Here is a 10,461-nt window from a genome sequence, read left to right on the forward strand (position 1 = left end):
TGCTGTCCTGCTCTGTGATTGTCCCTGGACACTGCCCCAGGGCAACAGGCTCCAGCCCCTGCTGTCAGCACTTTGTGGGGGATGCTGCACCAGCCCCAGCCCAAGCTCCCCAGACTGGGGTCTCAGTGTCCTTGTCCCAGGGCCTCCTGCCTCTCCTGCTGCAGTGTCTCCCAAGCCTCACCTCCCAGCCCCCTGTTCAGGCCCAGGCAGGTCTGGGTTTTCCCGAGGCCTGGAGGCCTCTGCCTGGGCCAGCACAGCAACAGTGCACATGGCAGAGGGCTGGTGGGCGTCCCAGCGACCTCAGGGCCAGACCCAGAGTGGCAAGTGGGCCCCGACCTGCTCTGCCCCCACCCCACACACAGGCCCCAGGCTCTGATCCAGGACTCGTGTGACTGCTCCCAGCTGCTGCTGACCTCTGCCCATGTGCTCTCACAGTGTGAGCTGGGGGTCTTCCCCGCGCACAGAGCACATGCCCACCTCACGGGTGAGACCCCCAGGCAGGACTGGGGTGCACGGCGAGTGAGCAGTGGGGCAGGGGGACCCACACTGGGCATGTTCTCACCCCACAGGGAGCAGCGAGGCCTAAGTGAACCTGGCCAAAAGGAGAAGTGTGCATGAGAGGACTGTGAGTGAGTGTGTGAGAGTTTTAAGTGTGATGACATGTGTGAGTGCAAACGAGAATGTGAGTGTGATAGTGTGTGAGTGTGAGAGTGTGTGAGGAGCATGTGAGTGTGTGAGTTGTAAGTGTGAGCAAGTGTGCAAGAGCGTGTGAGAGTGTATGTGTGTGTTTGAATATGAGTGTGCATGTGGTTGTGAGTTTGTGTGTGAGTGTGTGTGACTGTTCATTCCTAGATGTGAGTGAAGTGTGTGACCTTGAGGGTGTGGAGGTCAGGCAATGGTTGGGGATGTGTGCAAATGTTCTTTGTGTGCAGGTTGGAGCGTGTGGCTGAGTGTGCACGTAGGTGTTTGTGCATGTTTGTGAGAGGCCCACACCTGACGCCCGAGCCCACTGGCTTCCTTTTCTGTCCTTTCTGTCTCTGCTTATTCCCTGGCTCTCCCTCTGTGTGTTCCTCTCTCCTGTCCTCCTCTGCACCTCCCTTCTCGACCTCTGTCTCCATCTGTCCCTGTCCCTGTCTCTGTCCTTATTTCTCTCTGTTTTTATTTCTGTCTCTGTCTGTTTCTGCCTCTATCTCTGTCCCTGTCTCTCTCTCTGTTTCTATCTCTGTCTGTCCCTGTCTCTATCTCTGTCCCTGTCTCTGTCTCTATCTCTGTCTCTGTCCCTGTCTCTATCTCTGTCCCTGTCTCTGTCTCTATCTCTGTTCCTGTCTCTGTCTGTCCCTGTCTCTGTCTCTATCTCTGTCCCTGTCTCTCTGTCTCTGTCTGTCTTTGTCTCTATCTCTATCTTTTTCTCTGTCCGTGTCTCTATTCCTATCTCTGTCTCTGTCTGTCCCTGTCTCTGTCTCTGTCTCTGTCCCTGTCTCTGTCTCTGTCTCCGTTCCTGTCTCTGTCTGTTTCTGTGTCTATCTCTGTCCCTGTCTCTCTGTCTTTGTCTCTATCTCTGCCCCTGTCTCTGTTCCTATCTCTGTCTCTATTTCTATCTCTGTCTCAGTCTGTTCCTGTCTCTATCTCTGTCCCTGTCTCGATTCCTTACTCTGTCTCTGTCTCTATCTCTGTCTCTGTTCTTATCCCTGTCTCTGTTCCTATCCCTGTCTCAGTCTGTCCCTGTCTCTTTCCCATTTGTCTCTTTTCCTTCTTGTCCCTGTGTCTGACTCTGGTCCCGTGTCCCCGGGTGTGGGCTGTGGGCCCTGCCATAAGCCCTGTGGGGTGAGCCTGTCCTGGCCCAGGGCCCACAGGGGATGGCTGCCGGGTTCTCGGGCTGTGCCCACTCTGGCCCTGGCTGTGGGTCTGGCACAGGGGAAGCAGGAGGGAGGGATGAATGGATGTGGGGTGCAGCAGCAGTCAATGCCAGACTGTGGAATACCAGCATCCTACCCAGGCCTGGTGGTGTCATGGTTATAGGCTGAAGAGTCCTGTGGCCAGTTAGATGCCAAACAACCTGGCTGAACTGGGTGGACGTCAGAATGACAGGTGTGGATTCTGTTGGATCCTTGGCTGACCCTGACAGACTCTGACTGACCTTCTCTAATCCTGGCTTATCTTGGCCTCTGTAAGGCCTGACCATGGCTCCACAACAATCAGATGGTGACAAAAAAACTGCTCCTTCCAGAAGGTTCCCAGCAACACGGGAGGCAGGAATGAAAGAAGTGAGGCCTATCCTGACCCTTCATGACATGATGGCTGAGGCCAGTGGGCCTGATGCTGTGATACTCTAGAGTCTCCTGGGCTGGCTGGTCCACCCACACCTGGGCACCTTTCAGGCTGAACCTGGGCAGACCTGGCAGACTTGGATTGACTCTGGCTGACCTGGAGCTGACCTGTTTGACCCTGGCTGACCATGGCCAACTCTGGGCTGACCTTTGTCTAATTTCAGCTGAACTTGGCCTTTCTGACCCTGGTTGACCTGGTTGGGACAGTCTGACATTGGTTGGTCCCGGGTGATCCCAGATGACCCTGGACTGGGGGGGCTGCTGGGGAATGGGGTCTGGGGCATCCTTCAGGCCTTTGGGGGCTTCAGTGCTCTAGAAGGGCTCCTCTGGGCTCTGGCCCATTGCCAGGCCCCAGGCCACCTGGTCTCGTCTCGGTTTTGGGGCATGATCTCAGAACAGCAGACTCGGGCTGGGACACCTGGGCTGGCTGTGCTCACAATGACTCAGCTGCCCCACAAGGTTATTTTGAAAGTTTCAGCAGGTGATAGGGCACAGGAGCCTTGAGAAGAAAGAGAAAAACAAGAGAGCACAAACACCAGCACCTCCCCCTCCTGTTCCCACCCTGGCACCCAAGTCCTCTCCCCACGATGGCCTCTCTCCTGGGACCCTCAGACAGGGGTTGATGCCACCAGGCCAGCCTGGCACCTTTGTATCTCCCTGGAACCTGGAGAGGATGCAGCCAGGTGGTGGGTCATCACTTCTTCCTCCAGCCAGTGTCCAGACTAAGAGGGCAAAAGGTCCCCTGGGAGGCTCCCCGGCCTATGGGTCACTTTCTACAGAGGGTCAGTACTCAGGATCCAGGGCATGGCTGGGAAGGTCTTGGTCTTATTTCCACCTACTCTGCCTCTGAATCACTGTTGTCATCTTGCATCACTGTATCCAGTGGAAACAGGACCAAGACCTGTCCCAGTAATAAAGAACAGGGTTGGGGACCAAGACCAGAGCCCAGTGGTCAGGAACAGGGCCCAGTGACCAGGACCAGGGCTCAGGGTTTAGGACCAGAACTCAGGGATCAAGACCAGTGTTCAGTGATCAGAACCAGGGCTCAGGGATCAGGACCAGGGCTCAGAGATCAGGACCAGGGCTCAGGGATCAGAACCAGGGCTCAGAGATCAGGACCAGGGCTCAGAGGTCAGGACCAGGGTTCAGAGGTCAGGACCAGGGCTCAGAGATCAGGACCAGGGTTCAGAGATCAGAACCAGGGCTCAGAGATCAGGACCAGGGCTCAGGGATCAGGACCAGGGCTCAGGGATCAGAACTAGGGCTGAAGGATCAAGACCAGAGCTCAGTGATCAGAACCAGGGCTCAGGGATAAAGACCAGGGTTCGGGGATCAGGAATCAGAGCCAGTGTTCAGTGATCAGAACCAGGATTTAGTGATTAGAGCCAGGGCTCAGAGATCAGGACCAGGGTTCAGGGATCAGAACCAGGGCTCAGGAATCAGGACCAGGGCTCAGGGATCAGGACCAGGGCTCAGAGGTCAGGACCAGGGCTCAGGGATCAGGACCAGGGCTCAGAGGTCAGGACCAGGGTTCTGGGATCAGGACCAGGGTTCAGGTATTAGGACCAGGGCTCAGAGATCAGGACCAGGGCTCAGGGATCAGGACCAGGGCTCAGAGGTCAGGACCAGGGCTCAGGGATCAGGACAAGGGCTCAGAGGTCAGGACCAGGTCTCAGGGATCAGGACCAGGGCTCAGGGATCAGGACCAGGGCTCAGAGGTCCGGACTAGGGCTCAGAGGTCAGGAACAGGGTTCAGAGGTCAGACCAGGGCTCAGAAATCAGGACCAGGGCTCAGAGATCAGGACCAGGGTTCAGGGATCAGGACCAGGGTTCAGGGATCAGGACCAGGGTTCAGAGGTCAGGACCAGGGCTCAGGGATCAGGACCAGGGCTCAGAGGTCAGGACCAGGTTTCAGGGATCAGAACCAGGGTTCAGGGATCAGGACCAGGGCTCAGAGGTCAGGACCAGGGCTCAGGGATCAGGACCAGGGCTCAGAGATCAGGACCAGGGTTCAGGAATCAGGACCAGGGCTCAGAGGTCAGGACCAGGGTTCAGAAATCAGGACCAGGGTTCAGAGATCAGGACCAGGGCTCAGAGATCAGGACCAGGGCTCAGGGATCAGAACCTGGGTTCAGAGGTCAGGACCAGGGCTCAGAGGTCAGGACCAGGGTTCAGAGATCAGAACCAGGGCTCAGGGATCAGGACCAGGGCTCAGGGATCAGGACCAGTGTTCAGAGGTCAGGACCAGGGCTCAGGGATCAGGACCAGGGCTCAGGGATCAGGACCAGTGTTCAGAGGTCAGGACCAGGGCTCAGTGGCCAGGACCAGGGCTCAGAGATCAGGACCAGGGCTCAGGGATCAGAACCTGGGATCGGAGGTCAGGACCAGGGCTCAGAGGTCAGGACCAGGGTTTAGAGGTCAGGACCAGGGTTCAGAAATCAGGACCAGGGCTCAGAGATCAGGACCAGGGTTCTGGGATCAGGACCAGGGTTCAGGTATTAGGACCAGGGCTCAGAGATCAGGACCAGGGTTCAGGGATCAGAACCAGGGCTCAGGGATCAGGACCAGTGTTTAGAGGGCAGGACCAGGGCTCAGGGCTCAGGACCAGGGCTCAGAGGTCAGGACTAGGGCTCAGGGATTAGGACCAGGGCTCAGAGATCAGGACCAGGGCTCAGGGATCAGGACCAGGGCTCAGAGATCAGGACCAGGGCTCAGGGATCAGGACCAGGGCTCAGAGGTCAGGACCAGGGCTCAGGGATCAGGACCAGGGCTCAGAGATCAGGACCAGGGCTCAGGGATCAGGACCAGGGCTCAGGAATCAGATCCAGGGCTCAGTGGCCAGGACCAGGGCTCAGGGATCAGAACCAGGGCTCAGTGGCCAGGACGAGGGCTCAGTGATTAGGACCAGGACTCAGTGATCAGAACCAGAGTTCAGTGATCAAGCCCAGGGTTCATGGATCAGAACCAGGGCTTAATTATCAAAACCATGCTCAGGGATCAGGACCAGGGCTCAGGGATCAGATCCTGGGCTCAGGGATCAGGACCAGGGCTCAGAGGTCAGGACCAGGGCTCAGAGGTCAGGACCAGGGAGCTGGGCCCATTTGGTGTGAGGGATCTAGTTTTATGCTCCTCTTGGTGAAACCCATTGTTGCCCAGACCTGCACCTTATACAGGACCCGGTCTGGTTGCCTACACAAGTAAGACCCCATCTCCATGTCCACTGTGACCCTGTCTTGGGTCACGAGATGGCTTCCCTTTTCTCTGAAGCCTTCTCCATTCCTGCTCCTCCCCTCATCCAGAATCAGAGAACATCTGCGTTTGTGATGAGTTTATTGTACCAGGATGGCCTGTGTGGGGAGGGCTGTGTGGCTTCCGAGGTGGGTTGAGCTCTGGTGTCCAGCGGGGCTATAGGAGGCTCTTCCATGCTCCTCCCTGGAAACACAGGAAGGTCAGGACCTGGGGTAGTTCCTGAGGCAGGCAGGGCTGTTGTCCGTGCCCCACCCCCAGTCCCGGGCTGGCTCATGGGAGCCGGGATTGAATCTTGCAGTGACTACACCCAGTGGGCAGCAGATGCCCTGACACTGCAGGGGGCACCTCTGTGCTCGGGCCCCAGGCCTGCCCATGTCCTCAGTGTCTGTGAGGAACAACCTCCCTGGGAGACCAGACCCTCTATGGCATAGACGTTCCTGATAGCCAAGTGCTCCGACCCATGTTAGCCCCCCTCTCTGCCTCTGCCTCCCCACCTGTGCCTGGCTGGCTGCTGCTCAGTACTGGGGGCTCCCTGTGCTGCTGGGCGGGCCTCGGACACTTGTCGCGGTCAGTGCTGTGCTGTAGAAGAGGCTGAGCAGGAAGAGGGTGAGCAGGGTGACCGTGGTGGGCCACAGGCTGGCTTCTGTGGTATCCTCCTCAAAGCCCTCCTGTGGGTAGTCCATCAGCACCCAGGGAAGCAGCTCCTGGCAGCCGGCAGGATACTGGGAGCCTGTGAAGCACGCACCTGTGTGGGTGGGGGCCGAGCCCAAACCCCCCCCCAGCACCTGGGGTCGGGACAGCAGCAGCTGGTTCCTGATCTCACAGGGTTGAGGCCGCCCCAGGGAAAATGAGGTGGCAGGTCCCCAGGGAAGGGGCTCCTGAGATGCCCACAGGACCTGTGTCTTGGACGGTCTCAGGACGTCTTAGGGAGAGAGACTTGGCAGGGCAGAAGGGCAGACACTGTCTGTGTAGCTCCAAGGTGAACTCAAGCCCAAGGCCTCCTGGATCCCGGCCCCAGCTGTGTCCTCACCACACCCCTGCTCTTGGGTGAACTGGCCTGGGCCCTGAGTGGGACCAGAGAGGAACGGACAAGCCCGCCCTTGAGCTGCTCCAGGTTGAGACATAGGTTTGGGTTTGTGGTTTGATGTGTTAAGGCCTGGATGGGCATGGCCAGGGCCCTCCGTTGCCTTCCCAGGAAAGGTAGGGACGAGTGAAGAGGACCTGTGAGGAGCCAAGAGGGCCAGGCGGCCACCAGGCAGCCCTGCTGTCCTCAGGTACTAGCGCATAGGCCTCCCATGTTCAGCAGAATTAGGGCCTGCTTGGCATATTCGGACACATCCGGTTATTCACCCACTCGCCCATGCATCCATCCGTCCACCCGTCTTTCTACCCTTTGACCTATCCTATGTCCTTTGGTCCATGAGCCAATCTGCTTGTAGTGCATCTGCTGGTTCAGTCCCTCATCATTTCTCTCTCCCCCTTTCAGGTCTCCTTAGGAAGCTCCTCCTGGGGCAGGGCCTGGGTCCCTGCTGGCTGGAGCACCTTCACTGTGGCAGCACTTCTCCAGTTAGCACCTTACTCTCCCTGCTGCCTTTGGGTGACTGGAGCCTCGGGCGGAGAGCAGGGGGCAGGGTGGTAGGGTTCCCATTCCACCTTGGCCCTGGGAGCACAGCGAGGCTGCCGGAAGGCCATGTCCCACTAGGGAGGCCCAGAGGTGTCTAAAACAAGGGCAGGGGCCTTGCTGCCCCTGTGGGGCCCTGGTGCCAGGTGTCCCAGGTGGTCATGGGCCTGCCTTTGTATTCTGTTCCCCATTCCCTGGCCTCCTCCTCCTCTGCTAGAGCCCCACACAGAAGCTGAGAAGGGTCTGGTGGGAGCCATCTCTCTGGCCCCTCCCCATTCCTGCCCCCACCCTATGGGCCATAGTTGGGCTGAAGAAGGAATGGAAGGCTTGAGTCTGGGGACTGGGAAGGGAGCAGGGCTGCCTTGGAGAGTCTGTAGACCTTTTTCTTGAGTTGTGCCCAGCTGGGCAACAGGGGTGCCTGTGACCAGGAGGAACCTGAAATAGTGGGCTGTGCCTGGAAAAAACCTGCTGGGGGGTTGGATGGGGACTCCCCTTGCCTTCCTGGAGCTGGGGCTGGACTGTGAACTTCTTGCACCTGCAAGGCCCAGATGTGTGTGTGTGTGTGTGTGTGTGCACTCACATGAGCATGAGCACATGGAGGACATGTGTGTGCACCTTTGTGAGTGTGAGCATGTGGAGGATGCATGTGTGTACCTGTGTGAGTGTGAGCACGTGGAGGATGTGTGTGTGCCTGTGTGAGTGTGAGCACGTGGAGGATGTGTGTGTGCCTGTGTGAGTGTGAGCATGTGGAGGACGTGTGTGTACCTGTGTGAGTGTGAGCACGTGGAGGACGTGTATGTGCCTGTGTGAGTGTGAGCACGTGGAGGATGTGTGTGTACCTGTGTGAGTGTGAGCACGAGCACGTGGAGGATGTGTGTGTGCCTGTGTGTGTGTGCACTCACATGAGCATGAGCACATGAAGGACATGTGTGTGTACCTGTGTGAGTGTGAGCACATGGAGAATGTGTGTGTGCCTGTGTGAGTGTGAGCACGTGGAGGATGCGTGTGTGTGCCTGTGTGAGTGTGAGCACGTGGAGGACGTGTGTGTACCTGTGTGAGTGTGAGCACGTGGAGGACGTGTGTGTGCCTGTGTGAGTGTGAGCACGTGGAGGATGTGTGTGTGCCTGTGTGAGTGTGAGCACGTGGAGGACGTGTGTGTGCCTGTGTGAGTGTGAGCACGTGGAGGATGTGTGTGTGCCTGTGTGAGTGTGAGCACGTGGAGGACGTGTGTGTGCCTGTGTGAGTGTGAGCATGTGGAGGATGTGTGTGTGCCTGTGTGAGTGTGAGCACGTGGAGGACGTGTGTGTGCCTGTGTGAGTGTGAGCACGTGGAGGGTGTGTGTGCACACCCATGTGCACACCAGGTGGTCTGTTCCCTTTCTCTGTGTCAGTGGGGCTGGCCTGCATCTCTGCGTGGTGCCCACTAGGGGCGTGTGGGGCCCTGGAATCCAGCCCTCCTTTCCTGGCCACTCCTCTCATGCCCTGGCCCCTGCACCCCGGTGGCAGACCTCTCCCTGGCTGCCCTGCTCCCTCCCGCCTCTTTCTCTTCTGCTGCCCCTCGAGGTGGTTTTCTGAGACAAGTGGGAACTTCCATGGAGTCCATTGCTCTCAGGACCCACCGAGCTGTGTCTGCCTCACACGGCTCAACCAGCTTCAGGTTTCACTCCAGCTGGGCCTTTACTCTCGCGCACCACGTGCTCACACTCACGCTCACACACACATACAAGCGCATGGGTGTGAGGGCGCATTGGGATGCCAGCCCAGGAGGGTCAAGACAGGCACTGGAGGGATGCATAGCTGCTTTGGGTTGAGCATGGAGTTTATTCAAGGGTGGGATGGGCAGGCGGGGCGGCTCAGTAGCAGGTGCCGTCCACCTCTGACAAGACCACGGACACATTGACATGGGTGGGTTTACCCGCCAAGCGGTCGATGGTCTTCTGAGTGAAGCTCAGGGGCAGGGCCTCGTGGCCCACCATGCAGGAGTAGGTGTCCCCGTTCTTCCAGTTCTCGGCCTCCACACGCAGCACGCTGGTCATGGCGAAAGTGCTGTCTCTGCTGTTCTCCGGCAGGGGGCCCCACGTCAGGTACTTCTCTGGGGAGAGCTGCTCGCCTCCATGCAGCCACCGCAGCAGCACATCCTCGGGGCTGAAGCCCCGCACCACGCACGTCAGTGTCACCAACTCGTTGAGGGCCAGCTCCTCGGCGGGGGGCGGCAGCAGGTGGACCTGCGGTGGGAGGTAGCTCCCTGGGGGAGTAGAGGAACCAGGTCAGGGGTGTGGGCAGGGAGGAGAGAACCCCTCTGCCCACTGGGCACCCTGTGCCCAGTTTCCTTCTCTAGAATGTGGTGGGGGACAGAGAGGTTGGGGGGCAGGCTTGGGCATGTGCCTTGCACACCGTGGAGTGCTGGGTGGCACCTCTCGGGCAGGGTCCAGGCCCACCTGAGGGTTTGGTGATGGAGGCTGATAACGAGTTCTTGACCTCAGGGTGGGTGACAGTGCAGGTGAATTTCTCCCCGCGTTTCCACGGCTCAGCGCAGCCCGGCAGGACGCTGGACACGCTGTAGCAGCCAAAGGCATCCTTCTCCGGGGTCCCCTGGATGGCATCCTTTCCACCTGTGGGCGCCCAGGTGAAGGAGGCACCCTTGGGCTTCTCCAGGCCACTGAGTGTACACGTGAGGTTGGCATTGGAGCCCAGGAGCAGGTCCTCGAGGGCAGGCCGGTGCAGCGTCAGGTGAGGTTTGCAGCATTTGTTTGAGCCTGAGAGAGCCGGAGTCGTCAGTGCCCAGGCCATGCATCCCCTCCCTCCCTCCTGTTCCAGCCCCAGCCCCTCCTGACTTCCCCCCTGGGGGCTCAGCCTGAGCCCACTCCTGTCTGAGGGGAGCCCCAGTGGGAACCTAAGGACCCCCCTCCCTGGCCTGACCTTCGATTTTGCAGGGCACGATCTTATCCTGCCTGGGGCTGGAGTTGTGCTGCACGTGGCATGTCGCGCTCTCTGGGCACTGGCTGGCTGGCAGGGTCAGCTGGCTGGTCATGGTGTACAGGCCCCCGGCGGATTGCATTGGGAGATAGTTCCTGAGGGTGGTGCCCGCCCCGCTTTGGCTCCAGGTCACGTTGATGGGGGCCGATGGGAAGAAGCCCTGGACCAGGCAGCCGATGACCACATGACCGGACTGGTCGGTGCTCTTAAGGCTCAGTGGGAAGAGTGTGGGTGTGGCTGAGGACACTGTAACATAGGACGTGCTGTGAGACCCCCGAGACAGCCCCAT

General features: G+C 58.9%; 1 gene segment (V, D, J or C); it reads right to left on the reverse strand.

Moving 5' to 3' along the window:
* Positions 1-9,049: 9,049 nt before the first annotated feature.
* On the reverse strand, positions 9,050-10,461 carry LOC118623776. The segment is given in 3 exon segments: positions 9,050-9,441; positions 9,635-9,952; positions 10,116-10,461. Coding segments are annotated over 3 exon segments (1,056 nt in total).

Source organism: Molossus molossus, unplaced genomic scaffold, assembly GCF_014108415.1.
Source record: "Molossus molossus isolate mMolMol1 unplaced genomic scaffold, mMolMol1.p scaffold_m16_p_1, whole genome shotgun sequence".
Lineage (NCBI taxonomy): Eukaryota > Metazoa > Chordata > Mammalia > Chiroptera > Molossidae > Molossus > Molossus molossus.